Source organism: Vanellus vanellus (genome assembly GCF_965231255.1).
Source record: "Vanellus vanellus genome assembly, chromosome: Z".
Classification (NCBI taxonomy): Eukaryota; Metazoa; Chordata; class Aves; order Charadriiformes; family Charadriidae; genus Vanellus; species Vanellus vanellus.
In genome coordinates, this window is record NC_138908.1 from 69,723,765 (window position 1) to 69,736,200 (window position 12,436).

The 12,436-nt window shown below is 39.4% G+C and overlaps 1 protein-coding gene across 1 annotated transcript in view; it reads right to left on the reverse strand.

The window, feature by feature from the left end:
* The window catches only part of LMBRD2 (LMBR1 domain containing 2), a 28,242-nt gene extending 17,227 nt beyond the window's left edge, over positions 1-11,015 (reverse strand). Inside the window, exons 1-7 of the mRNA XM_082497854.1 lie at positions 10,656-11,015; positions 10,129-10,208; positions 7,446-7,541; positions 6,512-6,679; positions 5,532-5,742; positions 471-545; positions 10-123 (exon numbers count right to left, since the gene is read on the reverse strand). Of these exons, the coding sequence (XP_082353980.1) occupies positions 10-123; positions 471-545; positions 5,532-5,742; positions 6,512-6,679; positions 7,446-7,541; positions 10,129-10,208; positions 10,656-10,829 (918 nt within the window). The 5' untranslated portion in view covers positions 10,830-11,015. The remainder of the gene's footprint in view (positions 1-9; positions 124-470; positions 546-5,531; positions 5,743-6,511; positions 6,680-7,445; positions 7,542-10,128; positions 10,209-10,655) is intronic.
* Between the last annotated feature and the right edge of the window lie 1,421 nt (positions 11,016-12,436).

Consider the following 12,436-nt stretch of genomic DNA (forward strand, 5'->3'; position numbering starts at 1 on the left):
TTAATATACCTGCTTGTGAAGTTTCACCAAACTTTTTTCACTTGGATAACTGTTCTGTCTTTCATCAAAATCTTCATAATCATCCATGTTCCTACCCATTCTTTCCTGGTACTCTGTAGGACACTGGAAGGAAAGGAGAAAACTAAGTGGAAGACGAACAAGTAGCAAGTGCTGTTTGTTAATTATCTGTAAGTGTTTGGGGCATTTCATGCAACTGAAAAGCTCACTCTAAGTGTAGATTTTTCTGTTTCTAAAATAATACATATGTCAAAATACAGCAGATCGTTACATACACCATAAGAAAGCATTCCACAACACATTTCAACTCAAAGTCTGGTCAAAAACTCACAAGATGCCAGTCAGAGATTTTGTTAAGGGGAAAAGAAAATAATGTGCAAGTATTCAGTAAGTGCAGGAAGCACCCCCTCCCAAACTGAACAATTAATGGCTGAAAATGAACAGTTTGCTACCTTTTTCAGTATTGTATCAACACATTTTCTCAAAGGGTGGTTATACTTGATACTCTCACTTACTTTACGGACTTCCTGTTGAGGGAAAAAGAAATAATAAAGAGTTGTTTCATTATATTAAACAGATTTAAAAAAATCTTACAGGGTCAGATAAGAGTTCCAACCCTCCTACCGAAAACGATAACCATCAGAGCTTAAAAGCAAAGAACTTCCTAAAAGCCACAGCTTTACTAGACATCTAGTAAGAGATAACTGAAGGAGTATTTATGAAGAAAATACATGTTTTTTTAAAAAAAAAAAAAAAACAGGATGTCAATGTGCAAACGTTACTCTGTGAATGTCTGGAGGCTTGGTTTCTATGCATGAATGCTGAAAAGGAAAATACTTTCTTGTTTAAGTTGTAGGTAAAAAGGAGGCATTTCTATCTTACCTGGTTTAGTTTCACTTTTATTACTTTAAGCAGTTTGATGAATATCATTTTACAATAATTCCTTATGCCTTCCTCACATTAATCTCCACATAGGTCACTTCTAAGTCCATTTGGCATTTATCAGTAATAAAGAGATGCTACCTAAGAGCTAGTAAGTTGTGTCAGAACTGGCTCTAGCAGTTTATCAGGCTTAGTGAGAATCGGATTTTATTCTTTATCCTATTGGCAATCCAGAGATAATGTTCTGATGCTTTCTTCTTTTTTTTTATAAAGTGCTGTTTGTAACAACGAGATGTAAGTTCTAGAGTGCAGGACATAAATAATTATAAAGGCTTAGAAATCTTGCAAAATAGTATGATTAGCAGACAGAAGAACTGCATTTGTTTAGTGCAACAAGGGAGGCTAAACTGATATAGGCAGTCCTTGGACATATATAAAAGGCTGTTCTAACAGATGACTGTCAGTATCTCTGGATTCTCCCTGCATCTCCTGAGGGAATGATCACAAAAGATATGATTAGTCTGTCGTAAAAAGTTTTTCTTTACGTAGTGGCATTATTCTCATAGAATCATAGAATGGTTAGAGTTGGAAGGGACCTTAAAGATGACCTAGTTCCAACCCCCCTGCCATAGGCAGACACTTCCCACTAGACCAGGGTGATCAAAGTTCCATCCAACCTGGCCTTGAACACTTCCAGGGATGGGGCATCTACCACCTCTCTGAGCAACCTCTTCCAGTGTCTCACTACCCTCAGAGTAAAGAATTTCTTCTTAATATCTAATCTAAATCTACCTCTTCCAGTTTAAAACCATCACCCTCATCTCATCGCTACACTCCCTGATACCTCACCATTCTTCCTGTAGGCCCTCTTTAAGTAGGGAAGGCCCCTATAAGGTCTCCCCAGAGCCTGCTCTTTTCCAGGCTGAAAAAGCTCAACTCTCAGCCTGTCTTTACAGGAGAGGTGCTCCAGCCCTCTGATCATCTTTGTGGACCTCCTCTGGACCCGCTTCAACAGGTCCACATCCTTCTTGTGCTAAGGGCTCCAGAGCTGGACGCAGTACTCCAGGTGGGGTCTCATGAGAGTGAAGTAGAGGGGCAGAATCACTTCCCTCAACCTGCTGGCCACATTTCTTTTCATGCAGCCCAGGATGCAGTGGCCTTTCTGGGCTGTGAGTGCACATTGTCAGCTCATGTTCAGCTTTTCAACTACCAGTACCCCTAAGTCCTTATCAGCATGGTGCTCACAATCCATTCTCCGCCCAGCTTGTATTTGTGCTTGGGATTGCCGAATCCCAGGTGCAAGGTCCTGCACCTGGCCTTGGTGAACTTCATCAGGTTTGAACCTCATGAGGTCCAAATGCCTCTTAAGCACTGACAGTCTTAGGGCATCAACCACCTCTCCAGGAAGCCTGTTCCAGTGTTTGATCACCTTCTATGTAAATAAATGCTTCCTAATGTCCAGTCTAAACCATCCTTTGCACAGCTTTGAACCATTCCCATGTGTCCTATCATTGGATACCAGGGAGAAGAGATCAGCATCTCCCTCTCCAGGCATTTGGACAACGCTTTTAAAAATTTGCTTTAACTTTTGGTCAGCCCTGAAGTGGTCAGTCAGTTAGACTAGATGATCATTGCAGGTCTCTTCCAACTGAAATATTCTATTCTATTCTACTCTCTAGCATAGTAAACAAAGTTTTTGTTGCTTATTTTATTGTAAGTTTTATAGTTATGTCCCACACAAGTGTTTTTTAGCAATTTCTTCAAAATGCTATTACTGAAGAATGAAGATTCTACTATTCTTTTATGTTGACATACCACAGAAGTTACCACCCTACCTTACAACTCTTCAGAAGTATTACTTCCCAAAACAGGGAATAGCTTTTCAGTGGGTGGCATTTCCATTCTATTCTTGAACTACGTGAAAGCCTATTGCTCGCTTACAAATAACAATAGTCTCAAAATAAAATCTCTTAAAAAAAAACAATGATCTATATATTCTATATATATATAGAATATATATATATATATATTCTCTTCCCTACAGGCACATAGCACAGTCCTGCAAATCCAACTTGGAAAGCCTTAAGATTCCACAAATATACCAGAGCAGAGCATAAAAGCATACAGACACAATTTCCATGAACACTGGTGAAACATCTGTACACTATAATTTCAGGTAAAGAGTAAAGTCAAGGACCATGACTTTTAGGAAGGCAAACTTCGAGCTCTTCAAGGAGTTAGTCAATAGGACCCTCTGGAAAACTACTGTCAGGGACAAGGGAGCAAAACAGAGCTGGCAGATCTTTAAGGACGCTTTCAATCCCAAGTGTAAAAAATCAGGACAGGAAGGCAATAGGTTGAGTCAAGACCTGCTGGTCAAACCAAAGGGTGAGAAAGAGGTGCGCAGGCAGTGGAAGCAGGGACAGGATCCTAGGAAGAGTATAGGGACACTGCCCAGTTGTGTAGGGAAGGCCAAAGCTCAACTGAAGCTGAACTTGGAAAGGGACATAACGAATAATAACAAGAGCTTCTACAGGTACATCAGCCAGAAAAGGAAGGTCAAAAAAACCAAACCAAAACAAAAAACACCAAACCAAAATGAACCCTCCCCAATGAGCAAGACTGCCAAACTGGTCCCAACAGATGAGAAGGCAGCTGAGGTACTCAACATTTTTCCCCACAGTCTTCACTGGCAACCTCTCTCCCCACACCTCTCCAGTGGATGGACCTCAAGGCAGGAACTCGGGGAGCAAAGTCCCTCCCACTGTACAACAAGATCAGGTTCATGACCACTTGAGGAACCTGAACATACAGAAATCTATGAGACCTGAGGGAGATGCATCCCAGAGTCCTGAGGGAACTAGCCGATGTGGTTGCCAAGCCACTCTCCTTGACATTCAAAAAGTCATGGCAGTTGGGTGAGGTCCCTGGTGTCTGGAAAAGGGGAAACGTTGCACCCATTTTTAAAAAGGGAAAAGAAGACGACTGAGGACACTAGAGGCCAATCAGTTTCACCTCTGTGCCTGGGAAGATTATGGAACTAGATCCTCCTAGCAGCTATGCTAAGACATGTGGAGGACAAGGAGGTGATTCGAGACATCCAGCATGGCTTCACCAAGGCAAAGTCTGCCTGACCAACCTAGTGACCTTCTATGATGGAGTGGACAAGGGAAGACCTACAGATGTCATCTAACCTGGATTTATGTAAAGCCTTTGACACAGTCCCCCACAACATTCTTCTCTCTAAACTGGAGAGGTATGGATTTGATGGGTGGACTGTTCAGTGGATAAGGAATTGGTTGGATGGTCACATTCAGCGGGTAGTGGTCAATGACTCAATGTCCAGATGGAGACTAGTGACAAGCGGTGTCTCTCAGGGGTCCGTATTGGGACCAGTACTGTTCAATATCTTCATCAGTGACATAGACAGTGGGATCAAGTGCACCCTCAGCAAGTTTGCAGATGACACCAGGCAGTGTGATACAGCTGACATGCCTGAGGGATGGGATGCCATCCAGAGTGACCTGGATAGGCTTGAAAAGTCGGCCAGTGTGAACCTGATGAGGTTCAACAAGGCCAAGTGCAGGGTCCTGCACCTGGGTCAGGGCAATCCCCAGGATCAATACAGGCTGGGGGATGAAGAGATTGAGAGCAGCCCTGCTGAGAAGGACTTGGGGGTATCGGTGGATGAAAAAGTGGACATAAGCTGACAATGTGTACTTGCAGCCCAGAAGAACAACCATATCCTGGGCTACACCAAAAGAAGCATGGCCAGAAGGTTGAGGAAGGCAATTCTGCCCATCTGCTCTGCAATCATGAGAGCCCACCTGCCCTCCACATCCAGCTCTGGAGCCCCCAACATAAGAAGGACATGAATCTGTTGTAGCAGGTGTAGAGGAGGTCCACAAAGTTGATCAGATGGATGGAACATCTCCCTGTGAGGACAAGCTGAGAGATGTGGAGCCTGGAGAAGAGAAGGCTCTGGGGAGACCTTATCGTGGCTTTTCGGTACTTAAAGATGGCTTATAAGAAAGATGGGGACAGACTTTTTAGTAGGCCCTGTTGTGAAAGGACAAGGGGCAACGGCTTTAAACTAAAAGAGGGTAGACTCAGACTAGATAGAAGGCAGAAATTTTTTACAATGAAGGTGGTGAAACACTGGCACAGGTTGCCCAGAGAGATGCTAGATGCCCCATCCCTGGAAACATTCAAGGCCAGGTTGGACAGGGGTCTAAGCAACCTTATCTAGTTGAAGGTGTTCCTGCTCATCGTGGGGGGTGTTGGACTAGATGACCTTTAAACATCCCTTCCGACCCAAACTATTCTATGATTTTACCATTCACTCTGGAATGTTATTCATTAGTGATCAGTACTACTCCAATAAAAGAATAAAACCAACAAATAATGGCTACCAAGTTGTGAAGTTCTTCACATCAGGGATTATTTCTCTCTTGACTTTTACACAGGAGCAAGTGTCATCAAGTGGCATACTATGATGAATTTCTTAATTTACTGATACTTCACACTAGCTTCAAGCAACTTATGTTTTCTTGCAAGTACCCAACACCAGGAAATTCAGAGATGATCAACAGCAGCCTTCACTTATTTCATAGAAAGAGGTAGTTACTTACCTCCATAATATCCTCTAAATTCTCCTCTGCATCTGCTTTTTCAGTCATCAGTTTGGCAGCTTTGAAATAGGTCTTCATCAGTAGATAACCCCTCTTGGCCCCATTCCAGTGCGAACGGGGAATTTCCACCAAACCATACCCCAAAAGCAACACAAGAAGAAAGAGACCCCATGTGTTTGCAGCAGCTATCCCAATGGTTTGAAGTTGGTTCCTAAGGGAAAAAACAATAGCACAAACAAAAAAGAAAATGCAAAGAAAGAAACAACATCCTCCTACCCCACGCACAAGAAAGCAACCTTGAAGCATCTAAGCACTAATATTTACAGGAAAAGACTTAGCATCATCTGTAATTCTTGCCTAGGGCCAGTCTGCTACTTGGCTATATTTAAAGCTGCCGTGACTTTTCTCTATCTCCCAAGCGTCTTCCCTCTCTGTAGGAGACAAAAATCATTGTTCTCAAAGGAGTATGTTCCTTTAGGAAACAACATGAACTTAGAAAACCTATTGATAGGGAGGTACATGACAGTGTTTACTACTGTATCTAGTATGGAAGACCATTAGCAAAGTTATAAATACCAATTATTTTAACTTATCTTATAGTCTTTAAATAGAATCTACAGTAGACAGAAGTGCTACATGGGAAATCCTGACACCAACTTTTTGAAAGATGTTATTCTGAAAACACTGAGAAAGTTTTTGCACTAACTTTTCAAATGCATTTGTAGGGAGAAAAAAAACCACATTGCAAATGTAAGAGCATTCCTCTGCCTTACATATCAAAATCAGACAACCAAAAGACAAGTATCTATATTCAAAAAATCCCTTTCCATACAAATGTTAACAAAACTTTCCAACTGCCTAGCAAAAGTCATATCAACAAAAATTGTTTTTTTTAAAAAAAGACCCATTTAATCTACAGAAGGGATTACCCGTGACAATCTTGTAAGAACTCATGCAAGCACTTACAACATTATTCTTACCATTGTAAATTGAAGTTTGGGTTTACAGCCACATATATTAAAAACGCTCCAAAAATCAGCAAGTAAGTGCCATAGTAGATTGCATTCTCAATTAATGCAGTTTTAATCTTTCCAGTAATGGAGAACCCTCCTGATCTAGCATATGATTGCATGAATGGTAGCAGAATCCTAGGAGGAAAGCAAACAAAACCAAACCACATCAGCCAAAAACTCCCAAAACCCCAAAGGTAGTATAGTAGTTGCAGGATACCAAGATGGAGGTGTTTAAGCTAAAGAGTCCCAAGCTTCTAACAAAATTAGCTAGTTATATGTTTATATTCTAGATGTACTGGTCTGACAGCAAACCTTAAACATGCTGCAGATAAAAACAATACAGTTAGCTTTATTATGAAAAATGCGTGTTAATCGAGAACTCACTACCAAACCTGATATCCTTGGCTGAGCTACAAAAATAATTATTTGATGATAGGTTGGCCAGAAACCACACATGAATCTAACCCAAAAGCACAGACGACCTGTTTGCTGTAGCTATATCTATAGCTTTACATAATATATCCAGTAAAACCAAATAATTTACAATATTACTCAAAAATTACCCAACCTATACATGGAATTATTTTGTCATCCTGCTACCTAAACCCCATTCTTTTCAGACAATCTATCCATAAACACATCTATGTGTAGATTGCTCAGTTTGATCTATAAAAGTGAAATAAGAGTAAATGCTTGCCACCTGAAAAAGGAGCATAAAGGGGAAGTATGCTCAATTTAGTACAGTAATTTTTACAGAAGGTTTGCTGATAGCAAATAATATATGATTAGATATATCTGTGGAATAGTGATACATAGTTTTAAAGAGTATGCTGTGATTGTTATGATGTACTTAGAAATTACACCTATATCACAGTCTGTCATGTTCTTCTGCCTTACTTACCATGTTAAAAACTGTGACGTCCAATATACAACACGCCAGAAAATTGGCATAATTCCATTAGGAATATAACTCCATGGTTTGAAACATTTTTGCTTACTGCAACAATGTAAAGAAGTTCATTGTTAGTTGTAGGTCCAAGAATATAAAAATAATTTTCTATAAATTCCCTCATCTAGAAAGGTCTTTGAAAATAGCATAGAAGTAATACACTACTATTCGAGTAAGCAGTCAACCATCAGCTATCTCAAAAGAAAATAAACTGAATCATCACTTAAAAATATTTATCATTCTCCTTACTACGGCAAATAACATATTTGGACAGGACAGCTTTCTTGGAGAATAAGAGTAGCTCAAAGACAAAAGAGAAGTAAGCAATTAAGCAATTTAAAGTTACAATTTTTCTTTTCAGGCAGGAAGGACTTTCTCCATGCAAAGAAAAAACCATTTCTGTTGACAGAAGACCATTCAACTTTAGGTAGTGCAGCAGGTTTTTAAAAAATATCTAGGGACCCCGGCACCTAGCTCTACTACGTAGAGCATTTAGTGGCAAAAGAAGTGTACTGGTTGTTTCTTCTGTCACCCAGCTGGATTTAGTCAGGCTTACATAAACTTTGACTTGTTGAGCCGATACTTTTCTGACAGATAGTGTCTGCTTCAGAAGATCAGAAAAGCCATGAGAGCCTTTTAGTAAAAAGAGCAAAAAACAAAGTGCCCATCCACACTAAGTCACTTCGGTCTTTTTTCCCCACACCTGACTGGTTAATGAAGCAATGGTGAGTCAAGGGGAAACGCAGTCAATTTAATAGGAGTATCTATTGAGAAATAATTGCTGTTTTCTAGGGTCAAACTAGTTAAGCCTGAGTTGTGAGTTTTTACGTACACAGCCTAACATTTTCAAAACTATCAAACTACCATAGAACAACAGCTAGTGTGATTGAAGGTTTCAAATGAAGTTTAAAGCTCTGAGTTGCACCAACACAGTAGCACAAATACAGGCACGGCAGGGAATGGCTGGAGAGCAGCCCTGAGAAGGACCTGGGGGTGCTGATTGACGAGAAGCACAACATGAGCCAGCAGTGTGCGATCGCAGCCTAGAAGGCCAACCTTATCCTGGGCTGCATCAGAAGTGTGGCCAGCAGGTCAAAGGAGGTGATTCTGCCCCTCCACTCCACTCTCATGAGACCCCACCTGGAGTACTGCATCCAGCTCTGGAGTCCCCAACTTAAGAAGGACACAGACATGCTGGAGCGTGTCCAGAGGAGAGTCACGAGGATGATCTGAGGGCTGGAGCACCTCTCCTATGAGGAGAGGCTGAAAGAGTTGGGGCTGTTCAGCCTGAAGAAGAGAAGGCTCCGGGGAGATCTTATTGCGGCCTTCCAGTACCTAAAGGGGGCCTACAGGAGAGCTGGGGGAAGGACCTTTTACTAGGGCATGTAGCGATAGGACGAGGGGGAACGGCTTTAAACTGGAAGAGGGCAGGTTCAGATTAAACATTAGGAAGAAGTTTTTCACTTTGAGGGTGGTAAGGCACTGGAACAGGTAGCCCAGAGAGGTTGTTGAGGCGCCATCCCTGGAGGTGTTCGAGGCCAGGCTGGACATAGCCTTGGGCAACCTGGTCTAGTGGGAGGTGTCCCTGCCTATGGCAGAGGGGTTGGAACTCGATGATCTTCAAGGTCCCTTCCAACCTAAACCATTCTATGATTCTATGATCTGCTCAATTACTACTGAAGCTGATATTTCTATTTGACGTACTCAAGCCATGTACAACATCTTTCAGCATGTTCTGAAACTACAGGTAAATTGAAATAGTTTTCAATTTGTATATTTACCTAAATATGTTTAATTAACATACACTGTATGGTCTTAAATAAAGGGTAAAATGTTGTGCCACTAAATCTGGCATTTTACTTTTCTTCCATGGATATACAACATCCAGACAGTCTCCTCTTTGGGGCAACAAAACTGGCAATATATTGCATAGATGTATTAAGTAACATCTTAAATGGTTTTACAGATAACTACACTGCACATATCTGCAAGATGTGGAAATAGCCAATGGAGGCTAAGGAATGATCAGCCATGGAAAGAGCCCACATTTGCCTACATTTCCCATGTTTTAGGAGTTGTTTCCTTCCTGCAAGAAGACAGTGAGGGGGCTATTGTTACTTTGGTAGAATATAGTAAATTTCAAATAACTTCAATTACTATACTTATGGAATTATAATAAGCAAATAGATATGCTGCTTCTATATAAGCCTCCTAATTTCATTCATAAGGTATAAAATCAGATTTTCAGGCCTAAAGTCTTTAAAATTGTAAAGGAAAGACAAGCATTCACCAAGATCTCTCTTCATAGATAATCAAGATTTCTTGAACAGCTTAGTTTTACTGCTTTAACAACAAAATAGAAGAAATCTAGCATGAAACTTAGAAATAAAAAGAAAGAAATATTTAGGTAAACAGTTGAAACTACTGTATAAATTACTACCAATAGATGCAGATGCACTTTTCTTCACCTCTTCACTCACCCTCCTGTATGCTTATAATCTTTAAATGTCATATCACACAGATAACATTTGTTTATTAGTCTTCAAAACACAGTACACTTCTATCACTTAAAAAAAGAAGATCATAAAATACTTTTGTAAAAACAGTCTTAATAAAGGAAACATATAGCTTATACCTTGGAGCAACAGTAACGTAAGAGCCATTACTTTCTGCAGGGCTGGAGTTAACTGCAAGTTTGCACCGATTATAAATGGTCTAAAAGACAATTAATTTTATATCAGTGATCAGAAAAAGGTACAACATTTATTTAAAAATTATAAGTCCGATTTTTAAAGACATTTCCTGTACTCCAGGTTTACATTTGGGAGAAATTACACAAATAAACGCCCCAAACAACATGCAATCTGCAGGAAAAGTAAGTAAAAAACTGAGTGTTTTTATGTTGCCTACACAGATAAAAAAATTGCTATAAACAAATAAAGACATTTCAAAACACTTGACATAGATGTTATCTGATGGGATCAACGAAAAAATAAAATTAATTGTAAACACACACACTGTTATGCAAAAAGGTAGGAAGCGTTTAGTTTAATATGATACTATTTGGATAATTTATTTGCTGTTTAAGATAATATCTTCTCATTAAAAAAAATACCCTACACATTTCATGCAACTAAGCAGAAAATCTCACAAGTTTCTTACCGTACTGACATCCAGGGGCAGTATAAACACAATAAGAAAGCAAAGATACCAAGCCAATAATGTTGCTATGATCACCAGCCTATGCTGTTTCTTGAAGTCGCCATACCGATGAAGTAGGAATAAGGCCAGAAAAAAGACAAATACTATCTCAAGGCCCAACGCTGCACCACTCATTATTGAATGTTCACTCCAGCCACACAGCGCAGCTCACTTAAAGAAAGCAGATCAGAACTGTAAGACAAAAAGACATTTAATTACATTAAAATCACCACAGGATATTTATGCAGAAAAGAGTTGCTTAACAGACATTTTAGAACATATTAGTAGACTTTTCTTATTTCATGACAAGCACTCTGATCAGATGAGAACAAGATTTTCATCAAGGCGCTTTAAAGTCCTCTGCAGAAATCAAAATATCATGTCACTCCAATTTTGTCATTTCTAGCAACGTGTTAGGACAACTCCTTTTCATTTTGATATACAATAGATCCAAAAGTAAAATCTCTGCCTGTGAATAAAACTATAAGCCTAACTTTTAAAGTCCACTATAAATTTCAAAAGAATCTATTATGCTGTTATTTTTCTTTTAGAAGAACTCAGATAATTCAGGGAAAGGGTTCAGTATTTAAATTAAATGTTTCTGGAAAGCTTGTTAATGGACTGTTCCTCAACTATGCATTTGAATTCTGTACTCAGAGTTAACAGAGCATAAAAATACAGCAAAGTATATGTTAGTCTACTTGTGATGTACTTCTTTTTGGTTTTAAATTTCACACAGTTAAGAGGCAACATGCTAGCTAATTCACCTTACTATCCCTCTCCAGAGAAACAAAGGTCTCAATTCATTTGTTATTAGTCTTGCCATGATGTAGTTTTTGCTTTGCTCACCCTTCTGAGTTAGTTACTCTGTGTCATAGTTAGGACTACTAGAAATGCCTAGAAAGTTCATACACCTTCATACAGGCACACTATTATACAAAGGGCCAGTGAGCTGCGCAAATTTCACTGACTTCTTATCTTGTTAGTTAAAACTTCTTCTGATCTTTTTAATAAGCACCATTTTACCACCCGCACACATATAAAAAAAGGTTTATTATTCTGGTCAGGTTAACTTGCATCTCCATTAAGCTTGCATCTCCATTTTAGCTGGTTTGATTTAACTGCAATAGTTTTTGCTATTGCTTCCTCACTGTTGTATTTTCAGTGCTTTTACTTCTCACTGGAACTTTAGAGATTAAAAGAAATGCCACTACTAAAGTTTCCCTCAATTTACTTTTAAATCCCTTCATAATTTGTTAAAGCAAACCACCTCCTTCACTAATCTCTTAGCATACTACTTAAGCAGATCTGTTATGTACGAGGGCACTAACCGGTGTTATTTTCACTAAAAAATTCCAAAGCTCCGAAGTTTGTTATGCCAGTACTTCCTTGAGGACACAAAGAACAATTATTCTGTGATTTTCCCCCAAAGATTTGTTTCCCCTCATTTTGTTATTTAATCATATCTAATCTCCAAATAGCGAGAGCAGTCTGTCTACTCCATATCAGCTGTTATACACAGAACACCCCATATTCTGAAAATAGCTCAAGTTACCTTGCTGTTTCTTATCAAAGATGCACACGCTTACTATTTATCTTCTGCCTTTCATGCTTTCATGTAATGTGTTTCTCAAATTATTAGCATTTCTGTTAGGTCAGAGCATCCCCTTAATCTGCCTCTACTACATTTTGGCTAGATCATTTGTAAGTACTGACTGCAGGATACCTAACTTATTTCTCAA